The following is a 22,940-nucleotide window of genomic DNA, read 5'->3' as shown; positions in this document are numbered from 1 at the left end:
TCACCAGAAGTCTCCACCAGGACCATCTGATTTTAGCAGAACCACACCCAGCATGCACCTGTGTTGGGCATCATCGTGGGTGCGTTTGATTAGAGTCACAGAGCTTCCTCGCTGCGGGGTCTAAAGTATGCAAAACAAATATTAGTAAAATATCCAAAAAATAGTAAAATATTAAAGAAAATTTTAGTTAAATAGCAGAAAAATATTAGTAAAATATTAAAGGAAAAATATACAAACAAAAGTTAAATATCTCCAAAATATTTGCAAAATAGCAGAAAGATATTTGTAAAATATCGAAAAAAATACAAAAATATCCCCGACACATCATAGTTAAATAGCAGAAAATATTAGGAAATTATCCAAAAAATATAAGTAAATTAAAAAATAAATTCTTAGTAAAATAGAAAAAAAATATTAGTAAAATATCCCCAAAAAAACAGTACTAAATATCCCCCCCCCCCTCCAAAAAAAATAATAAAATTTACAAAAAATAGTCAAATATCTCCACTTTATTCACCTTTTGTTTCGTTAATCTCCGCCACTGTCGCTGTCGGTTCTACTGGAGGAAGTTGGTGAGATTTCAAAGGGGATCTGTTTTTTTGTGCAGGGTATTTACTTACTTATTATACTTAAATGAAAAAATATGAATCTTAAAAATAATAGTAAAAATCACCCCGAAAATTGTAAAATATCCCTAAGAATATTAGTAAAATATCCAAAAAGAATAGTGAAATATCCCCAAACGTATTAGTAAAATAACAGATAATATTATTAAAATATACTTAAAAATATTAGTAAAGTATAAAGAAAACCTTAGTAAAATATTAAAAAAATAGTAAAATATCCCCAAAATATAAGTAAAATATCCCCAAAAAAATAAAATCATTAAAATATCCCAAAAGTATTAGTAAAATATCCAAAACAAAATAGTTAAATAGCAGAAAAATGTTTGTAAATTATCCCGAAAAAAATTGTTAAATATCAAATAAAATAGTGGAATATCCCCAAAATGTTAGTGAAATAGCAGAAAAATATTAGCAGTATCATACAAAAATTTGTAAAATATCCAAAATATCAGTAAAATATCCCTAAAGGATATTAGTAAAATGCCCGAAAGACATATTGGTAAAATATTCCAAGCATATTAGTAAAAAAGCAGAAAAACATTATAAAAATATCCCCAAAAATGTTAGTGAAATAGCAGAAAAATATTAAAAAATGATCAGACAAAAAAAGTAAAACATTTGTAAAATAATAAATTTGTAAAATATCACAAATTACTTTTACCAGCTGCAACTTTAAAGTTATGAACACATTAATGCATCAATAATTATAATTATTATTATTATTATATAATATTTATAGTATATTGTATGTCAGTTAGAGAAATGTGTTTACCCCACACAGTTAATGATGAGGACGGACAACTACACTGATTTAATCACAGAGCTGAAAGAGAGGTGAGACTACGTTAACAAAGAAATTAGATGTTTTTATTCCATATTTATTTTTGCTCTGAAACAAAATCAGGAGAAAAACCAAAGACTTTATTGATCCTCCAGCGCCCCCTGCTGGTCTGACGATGGGAATGTCATGATTATTACAACTCATCCTGAGAGGAACATGAATTCAGCGTTACAGTTGGGTTTTTACATTTTGTCAAGGAAAAACTATCATGTCCATGTTCAAAGAGGTCCCTTGACCTCTGACCTCCAGATCAGCGAATGTAAATGGGTTCTATGGGTACCCACGAGTCTCCCCTTTACAGACATGCCCACTTTATGATAATCACATGCAGTATAAATGTGTTATTGTCTCCTATTCTAAAATGTTGTATCTGAATATTTCTGCATCCTGGGGTCCCTAAACAGTCTGAATTACATAAATTGGGTCTCACAGTAAAGCTGAGTCTCTTGTGGATCCAATGAGCCCAACTGGATTCATGCGTGATGATGTTAGTCCCCATAGGAGACATGCAATTCTTGCAGAAATCTCAAAATGTCAAAAGTTTTGCTGCTCAAACTTCCCTTTTCAGTCCTCACAGTCTCAGTGTTTTTCTTGAGTCGTGAACAAAGACTGAAGCCTCCAGCGGAGGATGAGAGGATGAGGATGAGAGGATGAAGACAGTCCTGAATCATCAGGCTTCACTGGGAAACAGGCGGACCGAACATCTCCATGGTCTCCAGAACGAGCGACAGGTGATCCAGAAACGAGTTCACAGACACTCTGAGGATTCGAGCTTCGTCTGCGCTCCACCTCCTGAAACACATGAAGAAGAAGTTAAACAGTGTTGTGTTGTCAGATAAAGGCTGAGGAGGCGTGACGGTGTTTTCCTCACACAGACAGCGTGCTGCCGGTCACCGTGAGCTCTTTGCTGATGCCGCCCTTCCTTGGCTCGCGGTCCGGCGACAGAGAGCGCAGAGCGATGGCGGCCTCTCCAGACGACGGAAAGGGAACCTCCAGAGAGCTGCAGGAGGGTTAAGGAAGACCAGAGGAGCTCACTGACTTCAGGACCAGAGTCTCAACCCCGACCCAAACACAGACATAATACTGACATACCTACAGCAGCTCATCGTCTCTGCTGTCACTGAGTACATTTACTCAAGTTATGGACTGAAGTACATTTTGAAGTATTAGTATTTCCATTTTCTTCTACTTTCTACTTCTACTCCACTACACCTCAGAGGGAAATATTGTACTTTTTACTCCACCACATTTATCTGACAACTTTAGTTACTTTGCAGATTAATAATACAAAATATAATCGACTAATCAATTATGTTGTAATATTAGATTAAGATGAAACCTTATTGATCTCTGGGGTAAATTAACCATGAGTATGCAAAGTAATTAAAATGAGCTCCACCAAGTGATGAATGAATTACCATAAACATATTAGTAAAATATCCTCAAAACATATTAGTAAAATATCACCAAAAAAATATTAGAATATCTCAAAAAAATATTTTGAGAATATCAGAAATACCAGTAAAATATCCAACATATCAGAAAAATATCAAAAATAATATCAGCAAAATATCCCCCAAAATATTAGTAAAATATTTATAAATTAGACAAAAATTTGTAAAATAACCAAAAATAATTCAAATTAGTTCAATTTTAACAGCTGCAACATTAAAATAAAAACACCAGTAAAATATCAGAAAAATCTGAATAATGGAGAGAGGAGACAAGAGGAGAGGAGACAAGAGGAGAGGAGACAAGAGGAGAGGAGAGGAGAGGAGAGGAGAGGAGGAGAGAGGAGGAGAGGGGAGAGGAGGGGAGGGGAGAGAAGGGGAGAGGAGGAGAGGAGAGGAGAGAGGTGAGGAGAGGAGAGAGGAGGAGAGGAGAGGAGAGGAGGAGAGGAGGAGAGGAGAGGAGAGAAGAGAGGAGAGGAGAGGAGAGGAGGAGAGGAGAGGAGAGAGGAGAGGAGAGAGGAGGAAAGGAGAGGAGAGGAGAGAGGAGGAGAGGAGAAGAGAGAGGAGAGGAGAGGAGAGGAGAGGAGGAGAGGAGGAAAGGAGAGAAGAGAGGAGAGAGGAGGAGAGGAGAAGAGAGAGGAGAGGAGAGGAGAGGAGAGGAGGAGAGGAGGAGAGGAGAGGAGAGGAGAGGAGAGAGGAGGAGAGGAGAGGAGGAGAGGAGAGGAGAGGAGAGAGGAGGAGAGGAGAGGAGAGGAGAGAGGAGAGGAGAGGAGAGGAGAGGAGGAGAGGAGGAGAGGAGAGGAGAGGAGAGGAGAGAGGAGGAGAGGAGAGGAGGAGAGGAGAGGAGAGGAGAGAGGAGGAGAGGAGAGGAGAGGAGAGGAGGAGAGGAGAGGAGGAGAGGAGAGGAGAGGAGAGAGGAGGAGAGGAGAGGAGAGGAGAGGAGAGGAGGAGAGGAGAGAGGAGAGGAGGAGAGGAGAGGAGAGGAGAGGAGAGGAGAGGAGAGAGGAGGAGAGGAGAGGAGGAGAGGAGAGGAGAGGAGAGAGGAGGAGAGGAGAGGAGAGGAGAGGAGAGGAGGAGAGGAGAGAGGAGAGGAGAGAGGAGGAAAGGAGAGGAGAGGAGAGGAGAGGAGAGGAGAGGAGAGGAAAGGAGAAGAGAGAGGAGGAGAGGAGAGTGTTACAGTCAAACTAATGTTCATTATTAGCGTTTCTCATTAATAACTGTCAGAAGATGACTTAATAGCGCGAATAGAAGCAGAAGGTGAAGACCCGGAGCGCATGTGATTCTGATATTAAAGGATACAACTGCAGTTTGTTTCTGACTCCGTCTTTCGCCATCTTGTTTGTTGTGTTGAAGTAAATCAAGCTTCCGGTGAAGAAGAAGAAGCACTTCCGGGTCGAAACTTCACAACAGTGATGACGCGCTGCTTCCCCGAGCGGCGGAGGGCGGTACTACACCTGTCTCACAGTAAAACACCTGTCTCACAGTAAAACACCTGTCTCACAGTAAAACACCTGTCTCACAGTAAAACACCTGTCTCACTATAAAACACCTGTCTCACAGTAAAACACCTGTCTCTCAATAAAACACCTGTCTCTCAATAAAACACCAGTCTCACAATAAAACACCTGTCTCTCAATAAAACACCTGTCTCTCAATAAAACACCTGTCTCTCAATAAAACACCAGTCTCACAATAAAACACCTGTCTCTCAATAAAACACCTGTCTAACGATAAAACATCTGTCTCACTATAAAACACCTGTCTCACAATAAAACACCTGTCTCACTATAAAACACCTGTCTCACTATAAAACACCTGTCTCACAATAAAACACCTGTCTCACTATAAAACACCTGTCTCACTATAAAACACCTGTCTCACAATAAAACACCTGTCTCACTATAAAACACCTGTCTCACAATAAAACACCTGTCTCACAATAAAACACCTGTCTCACTATAAAACACCTGTCTCACAGTAAAACACCTGTCTCACAGTAAAACACCTGTCTCACAGTAAAACACCTGTCTCACAGTAAAACACCTGTCTCACAGTAAAACACCTGTCTCTCAATAAAACACCTGTCTCTCAATAAAACACCTGTCTCACAGTAAAACACCTGTCTCACAGTAAAACACCTGTCTCACAGTAAAACACCTGTCTCACTATAAAACACCTGTCTCACAGTAAAACACCTGTCTCTCAATAAAACACCTGTCTCTCAATAAAACACCAGTCTCACAATAAAACACCTGTCTCTCAATAAAACACCTGTCTAACGATAAAACATCTGTCTAACAGTAAAACACCTGTCTCACAATAAAACACCTGTCTCACTATAAAACACCTGTCTCACTATAAAACACCTGTCTCACAATAAAACACCTGTCTCACTATAAAACACCTGTCTCACTATAAAACACCTGTCTCACAATAAAACACCTGTCTCACTATAAAACACCTGTCTCACAATAAAACACCTGTCTCACAATAAAACACCTGTCTCACTATAAAACACCTGTCTCACAATAAAACACCTGTCTCACAATAAAACACCTGTCTCACAATAAAACACCTGTCTCACTATAAAACACCTGTCTCACAATAAAACACCTGTCTCACTATAAAACACCTGTCTCACTATAAAACACCTGACACTGCTGGAGGAAAAAAATACACCAATAAATATTAAATAACACAGAATAATATTAGAAAAATATTATATAAACAACCATAAAGGCACTTTAAGTATTTTGGATATAGTCTTTTATTATGAAATATAATTTATTATAAGATCAGTGGTGGAAAACGTGTTCAGACATTTTTACTTTAGTAAAATTACTTTATCTCCGTTACAAGTAAAAATATTAATATTATCATCAAAGTGGTGGAAAGTACTGTAGGACTGAAGACAAGTTTAAGGTACATGTATTTCTTGAGTATTTCCATTTTCTGTTACTTTGTACTTCTGCTCTACTACATCTCAGAGGGAAATATTGTACTTTTTACTCCACTACATTTATTTGATAACTTTAGTTACTTTGCAGATTAATAATAGAAAATGCAATAAACTAATAAATGATGTTGTAATATTAGATTAAGATGTAACTGTATTGATCAGCAGTATATAAAATAATTGAAATTAGCTTCATCTTTACCAGCTGCAACATTAAAGTGATAAAATATCCCAAAAATATTAGTAAAATAGCAAAACAATATTAGTAAAGTATCGAGATAAAAAAATGTTAAATATCCAAAATAATACCAGTAAAATATCCCAATTAACATCAGTTATATGTCAAAGAATATTGGTAAAATATCCAAAAACATTATTAAAATATCCCAAAAGTAATAGTAAAAATATTAATAAATATTAAACATGAATTTGTAAAATATCCAAAACAATATCAGCAAAATAATATCATTAAAAACATTAGTAAAATATACCAAAAATATGTTTGAAATATTAGAAAATATTAGTAAATATGAGACATAAATTTTTCAAATATCCAAAATAATATCCTTAAAATATCCCAAATAGCATCAGTAAAAGATCCCAAACTTTAGTAAAATATCAGAAAATATTAATAAATGATCAGACAAAAATTCATAAAATATCCCCAAAATAATTAGAATGAGCTCCATCATTACCAGCTGTAAGATTAAAGAGATGAACACATTAATGCATCCATAATTATAATACAATAATATAATATAGATTATTCTGAACAATTGTATTTTTGGTACTTGCTAATACTTTTGTACTTTTACTGAAGTAAAATTTTGAATGCGGTACTTTTACTTATATCAGAATATTTCTACACTGTAGTATTGTTACTTTTACTGAAGTACAAGATGTGAGTATTTCTTCCACCTCTGAATCTTTCCAATCTTTTTTTTTTACTTCTCCTCTTGTTCAGAGCAGTAACTTTATATTAACAGGTCTATAGCTTTAATTATTATTATATTCATTATCTTTATGTTGCACAAAACTAATATTTGTAATTTGTAATATTTATTATACTTACTACCCAATGGTTTTGTTGTCGTATGATGATTGTCACGTCACGTCAAAATATCCAAAATTATATCGACAAATTATCCAAAACAATATAATTAAATTATCCCAAATAATACCAGCAAAAGATCCAAAATAATATCAGTAAAATATCCCCAAAATATAAGTAAAATGTCAGAAACATGTTAATAAATCATCACACAAACTAATCATAAAATATCCAGAAAATAATTAAAATCAGCTCCATCTTTACCAGCTGCATCTTTAATTATTATAATATACATTATCTTTATATTGCAAAACACTAATATCTCAATATATAATATCTATACATATACATATGTATATATATATATGTATATATATATACATATGTATATATATATATATATACATATGTATATAATACAATAATACATATATTATATAATACATCATATACATATGTATATAATGTATATTTACAACATGTTTCCAGAAATAATATCCTGAAAATAACAATTATCTTTATATTGCAAAAAACTAATGTTTCAATATATAATACATATACATATGTTTATATATATGTATATATATACATATATACATATATATACATATACTGTATATGTATTATATATATTATATGTATATGTATATATATATATTATATATTGAAATATTAGTTTTTTGCAATCTAAAGATAATCGTTGTTATTTTCAGGATATTATTTCTGGATGTTGTAAATAGTTTATTAAAATAAAAGTAGTGAAGTTTTCTGTATATTTCAAACACAGTTTCCAGACTTTCAAAATAAATCCGTGGTGGGACTTTTATTTTGTAGTAGTGCTGTCAAACTCAGCTGTGCGCGTCAGTGCGCGTCGCTTCATCCTCTGAAGAAGATCAGTCCTCCGACTCTTCCTCGCTGCTGCTGCTGATGATGATGATGATGTTTGTATCCTGACTTCACCTCTACGTGTTGATTCATCGATAGCTCTGATTATTGATTAAGTTATTGATCAGTGAGGCCGATTAGAAGCGGAAAGCACCGAGGAGCGACTCGACTGGACGATCCAACTTCACCCTGAAGAAGAAGTGAGTACAAGATCCAACATTCACTCATTCACTGGCTCAGGATGAAACATCAACCAGCTGATTAAACACCTAAATATACAATCAATAACACACAAAACACAACCTGCTGTACAACCACAACAACAACAACAACAACAACAACAACAACAACAACAACAACAACACAGTAAACACACATAAAGACAGAAGTGTAACCAGGTGGATGTTTATAAAGCTGATGAAGCTTCAGATACACTGAAAACTACACAGTAAATATTAACTATATATTATATATATATATATATTATGGGGTATTTATTAAATACTTTGACAAAGGAACAACTTTGTGACTGAGAGGAACTTATACAAGTATTTTATCTGAATAAAATTATGTTTTCACTCACAGTTTATCCTCGTAGATTAATCGCAAATTAATCACACAATGTTTTGATCTGTTCTAAATGAACCTTAAAGGGAGATTTATCAAGTATTTAATCCTCTTATCAACATGGGAGTGTATAATATGCTGCTTTATGTAAATGTATGTATATATATTTATTATTGTAAATCAATTAACAACACAAAACAATGACAGATATTGATCCAGAAACCCTCACAGGTACTGCATTTAGCATCAAACAATATGCTCCAATCATAACGTGGCAAACTGCAGCCCAACAGAACACATTTACATTCACTGATCTGGAGGTCAGAGGTCAAGGGACCCCTTTGAAAATGGACATGACAGTTTTTCCTCGCCAAGGTTTAGTGTTAGTTTGGAGTGTTATTTAACCTCCTTCACTACAAACACTTAAATACCCCAATTTTGTAGAGTACTTGAGTAAATGTGCTCATCACTGCCTACAGTAGTAACCAGTGTGTACTCTCCCTGCTGTGCAGTATACTACGGTACCCGTAGTATCAGTAGATGGCATCGTCTAAGAGCGGCGGCACCCTGCGGGACCTCCAGCTGGCGCTGCAGCTGAAGATCGAGGAGCTCCGGCAGAGAGACTCCCTCATCGATGAGCTGGAGCTGGAGTTGGACGACAAGGACGACCTGATCCGACAGCTGCAGGTAGAGCTGGACCGCCACCGCAACGCCTCGCAGCACGCCACCAACGCCGCCGAGACCGCACACACCGGTGGGTCAGCCTGCCAGTTAAAGGTGGACTTATCGCCATCCTGGTTTTTAGTCGTCACCATCTTGGTTTTTGGCGGTCGCCATCTTGGTTTTTGGCCGTCTCCATCTTGGTTCGTTTGAATGTGACGCCAGTTTGAATATGTTCTCTTGTTTGTGTCTCTATAAATATGTCTATATAATATAAAGGAGCAGCGGTTCAGACGGCAGCAGCACCTGATGAGCCTCAGCGCACTAAGAGACAGGCCATCTCTGCAGAGCCCACAGCGCTGGACCCCTCACAGCTGACCGGGGTCACGCTCAAGAGCTACTGCAAAACCAAAGAGTGAGCACAGGAAACCACACACACACTAACACACACTAACACACACCTGGACTGACCTTATTGTGTATTTGTAGGTCCAGTGAGCTGATCCAGAGGGCTCTAATGGACAATGACTTCATGAAACATCTGGAACACGGACAGGTAACCACAGCTGCTCTTTAATGGACCATCATCCTTCATCATGTGTGATTTAACGTGTTTAATGTGTGCAGATCATCTTCATCATGTGTGATTTAACGTGTTTAATGTGTGCAGATCATCTCCATGATGTGTGATTTAACGTGTTTAATGTGTGCAGATCATCTCCATCATGTGTGTGATTTAACGTGTTTAATGTGTGCAGATCATCACCATCATGTGTGATTTAACGTGTTTAATGTGTGCAGATCATCACCATCATGTGTGTGATTTAACGTGTTTAATGTGTGCAGATCATCACCATCATGTGTGATTTAACGTGTTTAATGTGTGCAGATCATCACCATCATGTGTGTGATTTAACGTGTTTAATGTGTGCAGATCATCTTCATCATGTGTGATTTAACGTGTTTAATGTGTGCAGATCATCTCCATCATGTGTGTGATTTAACGTGTTTAATGTGTGCAGATCATCTCCATCATGTGTGATTTAACGTGTTTAATGTGTGCAGATCATCTCCATCATGTGTGATTTAACGTGTTTAATGTGTGCAGATCATCTCCATCATGTGTGATTTAACGTGTTTAATGTGTGCAGATCATCACCATCATGTGTGTGATTTAACGTGTTTAATGTGTGCAGATCATCTTCATCATGTGTGATTTAACGTGTTTAATGTGTGCAGATCATCTCCATCATGTGTGATTTAACGTGTTTAATGTGTGCAGATCATCTCCATCATGTGTGATTTAACGTGTTTAATGTGTGCAGATCATCTCCATCATGTGTGATTTAACGTGTTTAATGTGTGCAGATCATCTCCATCATGTGTGATTTAACGTGTTTAATGTGTGCAGATCATCTCCATCATGTGTGATTTAACGTGTTTAATGTGTGCAGATCATCACCATCATGTGTGTGATTTAACGTGTTTAATGTGTGCAGATCATCTCCATGATGTGTGATTTAACATGTTTAATGTGTGCAGATCATCTCCATCATGTGTGTGATTTAACGTGTTTAATGTGTGCAGATCATCTCCATCATGTGTGTGATTTAACGTGTTTAATGTGTGCAGATCATCTCCATCATGTGTGTGATTTAACGTGTTTAATGTGTGCAGATCATCTCCATGATGTGTGATTTAACATGTTTAATGTGTGCAGATCATCACCATCATGTGTGATTTAACATGTTTAATGTGTGCAGATCATCTCCATCATGTGTGATTTAACCTGTTTAATGTGTGCAGATCATCTCCATCATGTGTGATTTAACGTGTTTAATGTGTGCAGATCATCTCCATCATGTGTGATTTAACCTGTTTAATGTGTGCAGATCATCTCCATCATGTGTGATTTAACGTGTTTAATGTGTGCAGATCATCACCATCATGGACTGCATGCATCCCACCAGCCTGGCGAAGGGCTGCTGTGTGATCCAGGAGGGAGACGACGGCTCCACCGTCTACGTTCTGGAGGGTAAAAAGACTCCCGGCTCGCTGTTGATCAACCACAACACAAAACACAAAGATATTCAGTTTAAACAGAGATCAGACATCAGATAGATAATAGATATACACTGACACAGCAGTACTTTGACTTTAAGTACTTCAAGTATACGTTACTACACAATGAATACTTTTACTTTAAGTACTTTAAGTACATTTATCTGATAATACTTTTACATCAGTGAAGTTTTGAATGCAGGACCTTTACAAGAGTATTTTCACAGAGTAGTAGTGGTACTTTTACTGCTCATGCTGGTATATTAACGTTTAAATATTTGACTAAGACGAGAGTATAAATGTCTCCGTGCCACCGGAGGAAGAGTCACATCCTCTGAGTACCTCCATGTAGTACAGCCTGTTTGGTATTCTCAGTATTTTTGTGCTGAATGTACATGAAGACGCACCAACAAGCATGAAGAACTGTCCTCTGTCTGGACCCAGGCTGGTTCTGCTCATTAATATATATGATATAGACAGACAGCCCATCTGTCTGAGGACGGGCAACACCAGATTACCAAACAACCGGTACCGGCCGGAGTAAACAGAGACTCCATCACAGACGTTATGATGTGACACAGAGTGAAATGAGGAGGAAATAGCAGGAGGAGACTCATCATCTGCCGGTAGTGGAGGTGACATCATGGAGAGGTGATACCACAGAGAAGTGTTTAGTGTGTAAAGTGATGAATAAATGTACGGAGACTTCAGTCTGGTGTTCCTGACACCTTCAGTCCTCTCGTTACTTGTTCTTCCCTCTCAAGGACAGCCGGTCTTTCACACTGAAGGCTGCCTCATCTCAGAGCTGTTTAAATCTGATGAATCCACGTAGTTCAGTTCAGTCTCTCTGAGCTCTGAACAGAACCTCCGTCCTCTCTCGTGGCTTTCCTTCAAGCTGTTTAGAGACGATGGATACATTGTGATATCTATAAATTCTGTTACTTTATCATTACTTTGTGTAATATGAAATAATTAGTTTATATATTATATATTGTATCACAGCTGATTGGTTTTGTTTTGGCAGTTTAATTGGCCGTTGGGCTGGTTTTATTGGCCGTTGGGCTGGTTTTATTGGTCGTTGAGCTGGTTTTATCGACTATTGGGCTGGTTTTATTGGTCATTGGGCTGGTTTAATTGGCTGTTGGGCTGGTTTTATTGGCCGTTGGGCTGGTTATATTGGCCATTGGGCTGGTTTAATTGGCCGTTGGGCTGGCTTTGGGCTGGTTTCATTGGGCTGGTTTCATTGGGCTGGTTTAATTGGCCGTTGGGCTGGCTTTGGGCTGGTTTCATTGGGCTGGTTTCATTGGGCTGGTTTTATTGGCCATTGGGCTGGTTTTATTGGCCATTGGGCTGGTTTTATTGGCCGTTGGGCTGGTTATATTGGCCATTGGGCTGGTTTAATTGGCCGTTGGGCTGGCTTTGGGCTGGTTTCATTGGGCTGGTTTCATTGGGCTGGTTTTATTGGCCGTTGGGCTGGTTTTATTGGTTGTTGGGCTGTTTTTTTTGGCCGTTTAGGTTGTATTTAAGCACAGCAGTCCAGCTGAGGTTGATGGGAATGTCATTAGTTCTGCAGGTATTTGGTCATAAACCAAAGTGTTGGACACATTAAAATGTTGACCTGATGATGGCGCTAGATGAAAACACTGCTTTGCCTGCTAGCTTGGTGTCGACTCTGAGTGTTGATGTGTGTTCACAGAGGGGATGGTCGAGGTGACGAAACAAGGAAAGACACTGTGCACCATCGGTCAGGGAAAAGTGTTTGGAGAACTGGCCATCCTGTACAACTGCACTCGCACAGCAACTGTAACAGGTAAACACACACAAACACACACTTATTACACACCTGAACTAGAAACACAGCTGTTCACAACAACAAGCCTCTAATTTTCTACCAATTTGATGTTCAGAAACTGTGAAAATATCTTTCAATTGTTTCCAATCAATGACCCTGAAAACACCAGTGAAGGTCACAACTGTACAACGCTGCAGGTAATGAAGTAAATTCAGGCTGTGAAAATGCTTTAATGGTTCAGTAATGTTTATTCATCCAGTAACAAATAGAAACTGTGATGAAGGTCGACCACAAACATCAGCCCTGAACAGTCTAATCTTCTCCTCTGATTTATAAACTCTCATCCGTCTAAGTCTTCCTCCCTTTTAAAAAGCTTCTTGCTTTCACTAGACACGTTGCTGTTGAGTTTGACTGATATCTCAAAGCCTGAGTAAATAAAACAGAATCTCTCAGCATGGATCGACACCATTAGTGAGATTCTTTTAGTGTGTGTGATTTGAGTGAACTTGCCCTTTAAAGGCAAAGCTGCTCAACGTGCCCTCATTCAACAATTCGTAAGATAACTTACAAGTTATTGCAACGAATGTCCAACGTCCACATGAGTCATAGTATCGTCAATCCTGTTAGTAACATGAGTCGCTAGTCAGTGAAGTTAATGTCAACCACGACCGTTTCCTAACTCAAACTAAGTGGTTGTGTTTAACAATGTCCGTTGTTTCCCTTTAATGTGATGGAAAGATTTCTCTAGTGCTTATAAGTGCGTTCTCTTTCTTTCACTCAGTCGGTCGGAGGACACTGAGCGACACAAGGACGCTCAGCGAGAGAGGCAGACAGACGAGAGTGAGTTCAGTTTAAAGATAAATGGGCTGTAAAGAGCTTTTCCTTTCTACCCCACAGAGCCAAGAACCAGAGAGAGAGAAGTAAACAAACTGTTGTCAGAGATGCCAGAAAACAAGCAGTGTTCTCAGTCAGGGTTTAGGCATCCCTCCAGCACATCAAAGTGACACACACAGATGAGTCTGACACGAAATTTAAAGCCGATCCATCAGCTGCAGCTCGACTGTCAGCCAGCGACGTTAAAGGGATTTGAAATGCAGAGTGTAAACCTGCAGAGTGTAAACCTGCAGAGTGGTGCAACGTCAACAGAGAGGTGAAGTGTGAAAGTCTACGGTAGACTGTAGACTGTAGCCGGATTGGGAGAAGAGTTGGTGGGGTAGAAAACGGCATCATCTGCATAAAAACATTTACATTTACACATTACAGCGTGGATCGGCACCGATCATATTCGGCTGTTTTCACCTCAGATTAAACATCTCCTCTGATGTAAACCACTGATCATCTGCATGTTGTCGTACCCGACCGTATAAAGAGCCTCTCTGTCTGCAGCTCTGACCGACATCAAGCTGTGGGCCATCGACCGACAGGGTTTCCAGACCATCATGATGAGGACCGGCCTCATCAAACATTCCCAGTACACAGACTTCCTCCGCAGGTACACAGCTCACACATAATGCTCCACCACTTCATCTGCTTTCAGCCCTCTCCACATGAAAACGACTCACACCTCTCATCCTAAACCAGCGGTCATTAACCTGCGTCTCTTCAGCTCCTCTCCAGTGGCTCCCTGTGGATTTATAAACATGGAAATGAATAACAGTTTTTTATTTACATTTTCATTTTTATTTATCAGGTAGGTCTGTAGGTCATGTAGGTCTATGGTACGACGGTACGACGGTACGACCTACGACCTACGACGGTACGACGGTACGACGGTACGACGGTACGACGGAGTATTAGGGCCACATTGAGGAAAATAAATAAATCTGAGACCTGAGAAAGTTATGACTTTATTCTCGTAATATTACAACTTTTTTCCTCGTAAAGTTATGACTTTATTCTCGTAATATTGTGACTTTATTGTGTAAATCTCAGATGTTTTTTCCCTCAATGTGGCCCTAATACTCCGTAGTACATTGTCTCTTTGGCCCTCACTGCATTAGACGTATATACTATATACTTAGACTATAAACTGTGTTACTTTCATCACAATGCTCAAATGGCTCTGTTGATAGTAAAGGTTGCTGACCTCTGACCTCTCACCCTGAACTCTCCTCCCAGCGTTCCCTCGTTCCAGTCGCTGCCGGAGGACGTTCTCAGTAAACTGGCAGATGTTTTGGAGGAGGTGAGGATTCATCACTCCTCTTCTATAATAAGCAGTATCTGTTTCTGCCATCTGTTCTTCCATCTGACAGATACAGTATTATCTATCAGTATATACACATGATTCACCTCGTCTCTCTCTGGCCTCTCTCAGACTCATTACAGCGACTGTGATTACATCATCCGTCAGGGAGCCACCGGAGACACATTCTTCATCATCAGTGAAGGACAGGTGAGGAAGAGGCAGGTGAACGGAGGATTTATTAGGAGTTGAAAAGAGAGCTATTGACAGAGAGGGGAGGAGGAAGGAGACGGTGATAAACACATACAACTATGCAAGTACACTTGTGAGTTTTCTTTATCTTATAGTACTTAGCATGCATTACATAAAGAGACGTTTGCTATTCCACTTGATGTTTTGTGATGAGATAAAAATATAAAATTAGTTTTTCTCACACGGTGAACGAAGAACGCAAAAACGTTTGAAGATTTAAAGTAAATTAATATCAAAACATGCGTTTACAAACTCTCACATTCTGTAATAGGCTACTTGATCAAAAAGTAAGGATAAACCAAGTATACTTAGACTTTTCTGTATACTTGTTAGTATAAACCAGGTATACTTGGACTTTTCTGTATACTTGTCAGTATAAACCAAGTATACTTAGACTTTTCTGTATACTTGTCAGCATAAACCAAGTATACTTGGACTTTTCTGTATACTTGTTGGTATAAGCCAAGTATACTTGGACTTTTCTGTATACTTGTTGGTATAAGCCAAGTATACTTAGACTTTTGACGAATGTGTGACAACCTAAAGAGATCAAACCTGTGGTGATGTGTGATGTGGACAGGTGAAAGTGTCCCAGCAGAACTCACCTGGTGAGGAGCAGGTGATCGTGAAGACGCTGTCTAAAGGGGACTGGTTTGGAGAGCAGGCTCTGAAAGGGTGAAACACAAACTATACTTCATCATACATTTCAACTTAGTACTTTAATATACTCTGATTTGTTTTTTTTTTTATTCATGTCCCACCACCCTGTTAGTTTAAATGACCCCAGAGGGACCTCTAGTGGTCGTATGAATTATGACCGCACATCCTCCAAAACACGGACGCATTTTAATTCAGGATCATGTATCTCCAGTAGAGGAAGAAGTATTCAGATCCTTTACTGCAGTTAAAGTACTATTACCACATTGTGAAAATACTGTGCAGTAAAATATACATAAAGTAAAAGTAAGTATTTATTATCTAAATGTAGTTAAAGTACTTAAAGTAAAAGACGTTATTGTGCAGTAAAATGTACCTAAAGGAAGCAAGTATTATCGGCCAAATGTACTTAGAGTACTTAAAGTAAAAGTATTCATTGTACAAAAATATACTTAAAGTACTTAAAGTAAAAGTATTCATTGTGCATTAAAATACACTTAAAGTACTTAAACTAAACGTATTCATTGTGCAGTAAAATGTACTTAAAGCTTAAGAAAGTATTATCAGCTTAATGTACTTAAAGTAAAAGTATTCATTGTGCAGTAAAATATTCCACAGCATCATAATTAAACTGACAACATTAAAGTACATCCCTGATTATAATCCAAGTATATTTTCATGCTAATACTTTTGTACTACTGAAGTAGGGTTTCTACACTGTGTACTACTTTAGTACTTCATTAAACCAGTCATACTATTATTATTTCCTTGGTGGTGTCGTTTGCAGCGAGGACGTCCGTACGGCCAGCGTCACGGCGGAGGGAGACGTCACGTGTCTGGTCATCGATCGAGAGTGAGTGATCGTCTCCATGGCGACCATCAGCACCAGTTTCTATACTGGTGGACTTCACTTCGTACTGGTCCTTTAAACGTCCTCTTTGTGTCGCAGGTCGTTCAAACAGCTGATCGGAGGTCTGGATGACGTCAATAACAAGGAGTACGACAGCGACGAGGTCAAGGCAAAGTGAGTTCATTCATATGTTTAGAGTATGTCATGAAGTATTATTGATTATGTATTCAGAGTGACGTAACTTAAGTTATGAACTTACGTGACAAAAACAACTTGGTTAGGTTTAGGAAAAGATCACATCTACTGTATAATACACTGACTATGGAGAAGTAGCTCATACTGAGAAACAGCTGAACTGTCCCTTTAATGTCCTCCACCGTTCCCCGGATAGTGTTCAGGCAGAAGCAGATTTCTTCTCCAGCGTGTCACTGAGTGATTTCAACATCATCTGCACTCTGGGGATGGGAGGCTTCAGTCGCGTGGAGCTGGTGAGTTTATACTGGATGTGAAGATGCTCCGTAGCGGCTGATAACATATATATATATATATATAAATATACATACATCCTCTGTACTGTACTGAATGATTCTGTGTTCAGGTGCAACTAAAGAATGACCCCAATCGATCGTTTGCCCTGAAAGTGTTGAAGAAACGCCACATCATGGACACCAGCCAGCAGGGCCACATCCTGTCAGAGCGCCGCATCATGATGGAGACTCACAGTCCATTCATCATCAGGTCACACTGCGTTCTTTTATCATCAGGTCACACTGCGTTCTTTCATCATCAGGTCACGCTGCGTTCTTTCATCATCAGGTCACGCTGCGTTCTTTCATCATCAGGTCACGCTGCGTTCTTTCATCATCAGGTCACACTGCGTTCTCATATCTCTGAGGATTTATCAAGGTGTAATTAAAGGAGCACTTCACACTTCGAGAGGTGACTTTTTGTTGGTTGTTACCACTCTGGAGAACCCGTTCTCAATCCCAACTCATCAAATACGAGTTGGGCATCGGAAACCGACACACGGAGGCGCCTTTTAGCAACAGCATGTGACGAAGCGCGCTTTCATCAACTCCAATATAAACCCACCCGTGGCATTATTCAATGATCGGAGCAGTGATGTAGTATTAATAGTCCGTTCAGGGGGAAGGAGGGATGAGGAGACCGCTGTTCGTGTCTCGTGTGAAACTAAACGTAACGTTGACTTATTTCGTCATGTAAGTCTTTAGTCATGAGAGTCGTCGGTATCGTCAGTCCCGTGAGTCATGTGAGTCACGAGTCAGTAGTCACATGATCGTTAGTTATGTGAGTCGTTAGTATCGTGAGTCAATAGTCACGTGAGTCATTAGTATCGTCGGTAACGTGAGTCACGTGAGTCGTAAGTATCGTGAATCAATAGTCATGTGAGTCGTTAGTATCGTCGGTAACGTGAGTCATGTGAGTCGTTAGTATCGTCGGTAACGTGAGTCACGTGAGTCGTTAGTATCGTCGGTAACGTGAGTCGTTAGTATCGTCAGTCACTAGTTACATGAGTCGTTAGTATCGTCAGTCACTAGTTATGTGAGTCGTTAGTATCGTCGGTAACGTGAGTCGTTAGTATCGTCTGTAACGTGAGTCACGTGAGTCGTAAGTATCGTGAGTCAATAGTCATGTGAGTCGTTAGTATCGTCGGTAACGTGAGTCATGTGAGTCGTAAGTATCGTGAATCAATAGTCATGTGAGTCGTTAGTATCGTCAGTCACTAGTTATGTGAGTCGTTAGTATCGTCGGTAACGTGAGTCGTTAGTATCGTCGGTAACGTGAGTCGTTAGTATCGTCGGTAACGTGAGTCGTTAGTATCGTCTGTAACGTGAGTCACGTGAGTCGTAAGTATCGTGAGTCAATAGTCATGTGAGTCGTTAGTATCGTCAGTAACGTGAGTCATTTGAGTCGTTAGTATCGTCGGTAACGTGAGTCGTTAGTATCGTCGGTAACGTGAGTCACGTGAGTCGTTAGTATCGTCGGTAACGTGAGTCGTTAGTATCGTCGGTAACGTGAGTCACATGAGTCGTTAGTATCGTCGGTAACGTGAGTCGTTAGTATCATCGGTAACGCGAGTCGTTAGTATCGTCGGTAACGCGAGTCGTTAGTATCGTCGGTAACGTGAGTCGTTAGTATCGTCTGTACGTGAGTCACGTGAGTTGTAAGTATCGTTGGTAACGTGAGTCGTTAGTATCGTCGGTAACGTGAGTCGTTAGTATCGTCAGTCACTAGTCACGTGAGTCGTTGGTCAGTGAAGTTAACATCAATCACAACCGTTTCCTAACCCTAACTACAGTATGTGGTTGTGTTGCCTAAACCTAACTTCCTGTGGAAACAGAAGTTTATTTTGAAAGGACACTATGTAACGTAAATGAGGACGTAGAGGAGGACGTAGAGGAGGACGTAGAGGAGGACGTAGATTTAGAACGAGGCAGACACTGGGACAGACACTCACCACTTTGTCTTCCTGCAGGTTGTATCGGACGTTCAGAGACTCTAAATATCTCTTCATGCTGCTGGAGGCGTGTCTCGGAGGAGAGCTGTGGACGCTGCTGAGAGACAGGTGTGTGATCGTGTTGTGCGAGACAGGTGTGTGATCGTGTTGTGCGAGACGGGTGTGTGATCGTGTTGTGAGAGTAAGGTGTGTGATCGTGTTGTGAGAGACAGGTGTGTGATCGTGTTGTGTGAGACAGGTGTGTGATCGTGTTGTGAGAGACAGGTGTGTGATCGTGTTGTGAGAGACAAGTGTGTGATCGTGTTGTGAGAGACAGGTGTGTGATTGTGTTGTGAGAGACAGGTGTGTGATCGTGTTGTGAGAGACAGGTGTGTGATCGTGTTGTGAGAGACAGGTGTGTGATCGTGTTGTGAGAGACAGGTGTGTGATCGTGTTGTGAGAGACAGGTGTGTGATCGTGTTGTGAGAGACAGGTGTGTGATCGTGTTGTGAGAGACAGGTGTGTGATCGTGTTGTGAGAGACAGGTGTGTGATCGTGTTGTGAGAGACAGGTGTGTGATCATGATGTTTGAGTGTTAGATAAATAGATAGATAGACCGTGACATCATCAGCGTCGGGCTTCACCTGTGTTTCAGGGGATCGTTTGACGACGGCACCACTCGCTTCTACACCGGCTGCGTCATCGAGGCACTGGCGTTCCTGCACTCCAGAGGGATCATCTACAGAGACCTGAAACCGGAGAACATCATCCTGGACCGCCAAGGATACGCCAAGCTGGTGAGGACACAACAACACAACGATGTGGTCAGATACTTCACAGAGAACATGTTCATAACGTGTGTTTCTGTTCATCAGGTGGACTTTGGCTTCGCTAAGAAAGTAGGTCTGGGTAAGAAGACGTGGACGTTTTGTGGGACTCCGGAGTACGTCGCCCCGGAGATCATCCTGAACAAAGGTCACGACAGCTCGGCCGACTGCTGGTCTCTGGGGATACTGGTCTTTGAGCTGCTCAGTGGCAGGTACTGTTCACCAACAGGTGTTTTCATTAATGTCAGCAGGTTTCTCAGGACCAGAGGACCCGTTTCTGTATGAAATCTGAAGTTTCCTCCATCGGGTTATCTAGGTCAGGTTCTGGTCCTCCTCAGGGCTCTTTAGGAACTACTTTTATGCCTGATTAATCACATGATTAATCACGATTCATTTTGTATCTGTTCTAAATGTACCTAAAAAGGAGATTTGTCAAGGCTTTGTCTACTGCCTTTCTTTCAGACATTTTTTGGGATATTATTATTTATTTTATTTAGGACAATTTTGGACGTTTTTTTTATTTTTCTTCTGCCTTTCTTCCGCCTTTTTTTCTGACATTTTTTGGTAATTTTTAGGACATTTTCAGATATATACAAATTATTAAAATATAATAATCAGAATGTTTAACGCAATAAACTGTCTAGAGAGTCTAATTTTGGAAGCTTTTTATTACGATTTGCATGGAGTCATCAGAAATGTGTAAAACAATAAATACTATTATTGCCCAGCTGTGGTGGACATGAAACCCAGTTTGTCCTCCCTGTCTCCAGTCCTCCGTTTTCAGGCTCTGACCCCATGAAGACCTACAACGTCATCCTGAGGGGCATCGACATGATCGAGTTTCCCAAGAAGATCACCAAGAGCGCCGCTAACCTCATCAAACGCCTCTGCAGGTTGTCCACAGGCCGACAGACCGTTATTACATAAACGACAGCATGAAGCTGCTTTTCCTTTTTAAACATCTCTACGTGTGTCTTTCTTTCAGGGACAACCCGTCAGAGAGGCTCGGGAATCAGAAGAATGGAGCGAAGGACATCCAGAAACACAAGTGAGAGACACATCATCATGGGATGTCACTGTGAGTGCTCTCTGCAGGAGATAAGAGACTGTAGTCATGGCAACACGTCTTTGTCGTTCAGGTGGTTCGAAGGCTTCAACTGGGACGGCCTCCGCCAGGGAACCATCGGCTCTCCGTTCACCCCCCCGGTGGGTGTCCTTCAGCGTCTCTCTGAGGTAACGGCACACAGACAACGGCTTTAATGTCTCGTTTTTCTCCACCAGGTGGACGGACCGCTGGACAACAGCAACTTTGACTATTTCCCAGAGGACGTAGAAGACCCTCCTCCTGATGAAGAGTCCGGCTGGGACCTCGAGTTTTAAGCGTGACGTGATAATCATCTAAGAAACTGAACAGAAAAAACATTCTTGCGAAAGAGGAAGTGAAGCCATATCAGAGAGCGTTTTACTCCTTATCGGTGTTCACATCGAAGCCGAAGATCAAAACAGAGACGTGAAACACATGAAGTGTTATGACAGAGCAACATGAGGACGTCGGAGCATCAGTGGGACTGTTAAGAAAATATTATTAAGAATAAAATCAAAATATTGAAAGGAAAAGATCATAAACTTGAATAAAAAGTAATAATATTACAAGACAAAATTTGTATAATTAAATCATAATTTATGAGAAAACATCGAGTCGTAAAATATAGACAATTAAGTCGTACTATTTCAAGAAATAATCATAATATATAGTCATCATTCTACAGGAAAAAATCTAAATGTTGAGATTAAAGTACTATTTTGAGAAAAAAAAGTCATAATATCTTTTGAATAAAGATGTAATTATTACAAAAAACATTCATATTTAGAGAATAAAGTCATATGTCAAAGATAAAGTCATAATTTTGCAATGCAAATCATAATATGTGAAGAATAAAGTCGTACAATATCAAGAAAAAAAAGCACAAAGTTGTAATTTGTTAGAACAAATTCGTATTATTTCATGTAAAGAGTCATAATATCTCAAAAACAAGTCGTAATTTTACCAAAATAAAATAACATATCATGAATAAGGCTGTACTATTTGGAGAAAATACTATTATTGTTATTATAGTGCAACATTATGACGTCGGAGGATCAGGGGTACTGTTAATACAAAAAATAATTAAGAATAAAATCTAAATATTTAAAGCAAAAAGTCATAAATTTGAATAAAAAGTCATAATATTACGGAGTATAATATCAGGGCTCATAAATAAGTAAATTCAATTTCATAACTATTTTACGAACGGCTGTGACTGAATAGAAAATAGTGAAGTTTCCCTTTAAGAGGAGAATTAAAACAGGTTTTAGAAAAGTTCTGTTTGTGTGTTTGAATAGTTGTTGTCAGTTTAATCGTGTTTTTAAAAAGTATATTTTGATATTTTTGCACTGAAACCACGTGTTCAAACTCCATTATAGTTTAGTTTAGTTTGGACCTTCAGGGTTCGTCTCTCTCGACAGTAACACACTCCTCGTGGTGGTTTCATGTACGTCACTGAATCGTGTGTTTATGACGACGTCACTGTGTCCAGTTTGAATCAGGGAATTAAAAGATTAAAACACGGGTCTTTTTTCTGGTTCTGAAGCTTTACAAGGGACAATAACTGTGTTTTCTTGTTTTTGTCTTGAAATAGTTAATCTAATAAACAAGGAAACCAAACCAAACAACAAGTCTTCATTCTGTTTTTCTTTTCTTTTGTGCCGTTTCTCTGCTGTTCGCACGGCCATTTTCAAAAGGCTCCTTCGACCTCTGACCTCCAGATATGTGAATATGTGAGGG

The 22,940-nt window shown here is 39.4% G+C and overlaps 2 protein-coding genes across 2 annotated transcripts; one reads left to right on the top strand and one right to left on the bottom strand.

The window, feature by feature from the left end:
• Positions 1-1,886: 1,886 nt before the first annotated feature.
• On the bottom strand, positions 1,887-4,360 carry LOC119478147 (EKC/KEOPS complex subunit Lage3). Its single transcript, XM_037752624.1, has 3 exons — positions 4,218-4,360; positions 2,339-2,467; positions 1,887-2,259 (listed from the first exon to the last, which is right to left on the bottom strand). Exons 1-3 carry the CDS (start codon positions 4,250-4,252, stop codon positions 2,145-2,147), a joined length of 279 nt encoding a protein of 92 aa, XP_037608552.1. The 5' UTR covers positions 4,253-4,360; the 3' UTR covers positions 1,887-2,144.
• Positions 4,361-7,756: 3,396 nt separating this feature from the next.
• Positions 7,757-22,828, top strand: LOC119478142 (cGMP-dependent protein kinase 1-like). The gene is made up of 21 exons (XM_037752618.1): positions 7,757-8,010; positions 8,890-9,131; positions 9,317-9,452; positions 9,527-9,593; positions 10,973-11,072; positions 12,795-12,908; positions 14,277-14,382; positions 15,009-15,072; positions 15,205-15,282; positions 15,905-15,999; positions 16,769-16,834; positions 16,931-17,005; positions 17,223-17,319; positions 17,430-17,569; positions 19,329-19,418; positions 19,945-20,086; positions 20,165-20,328; positions 20,887-21,009; positions 21,102-21,164; positions 21,256-21,322; positions 21,398-22,828. Exons 2-21 carry the CDS (start codon positions 8,918-8,920, stop codon positions 21,494-21,496), a joined length of 2,100 nt encoding a protein of 699 aa, XP_037608546.1. The 5' UTR covers positions 7,757-8,010; positions 8,890-8,917; the 3' UTR covers positions 21,497-22,828.
• Positions 22,829-22,940: the final 112 nt, after the last annotated feature.

The sequence above is a fragment of the Sebastes umbrosus genome, chromosome 19, assembly GCF_015220745.1.
Source record: "Sebastes umbrosus isolate fSebUmb1 chromosome 19, fSebUmb1.pri, whole genome shotgun sequence".
Classification (NCBI taxonomy): domain Eukaryota; kingdom Metazoa; phylum Chordata; class Actinopteri; order Perciformes; family Sebastidae; genus Sebastes; species Sebastes umbrosus.
Note: the sequence above shows the minus strand (reverse complement) of the source record. Positions and strands in the feature narration are given on the sequence as shown.

Bases quoted from the DNA above. Each gene is read 5' to 3' on its own strand.
- LOC119478147 (XM_037752624.1), bottom strand. From the start codon at position 4,252: ATGGCGAAAGACGGAGTCAGAAACAAACTGCAGTT. The intron at 2,468-4,217 runs GTATCCTTTAAT...ACCCTCCTGCAG, and splicing joins GTCAGAAACAAACTGCAGTT to CTCTCTGGAGGTTCCCTTTC. The intron at 2,260-2,338 runs GTGAGGAAAACA...CATGTGTTTCAG, and splicing joins ACCGGCAGCACGCTGTCTGT to GAGGTGGAGCGCAGACGAAG.
- LOC119478142 (XM_037752618.1), top strand. From the start codon at position 8,918: ATGGCATCGTCTAAGAGCGGCGGCACCCTGCGGGACCTCCAGCTGGCG. The intron at 20,087-20,164 runs GTGAGGACACAA...TCTGTTCATCAG, and splicing joins GCCAAGGATACGCCAAGCTG to GTGGACTTTGGCTTCGCTAA. The intron at 21,323-21,397 runs GTGGGTGTCCTT...TTTCTCCACCAG, and splicing joins GCTCTCCGTTCACCCCCCCG to GTGGACGGACCGCTGGACAA.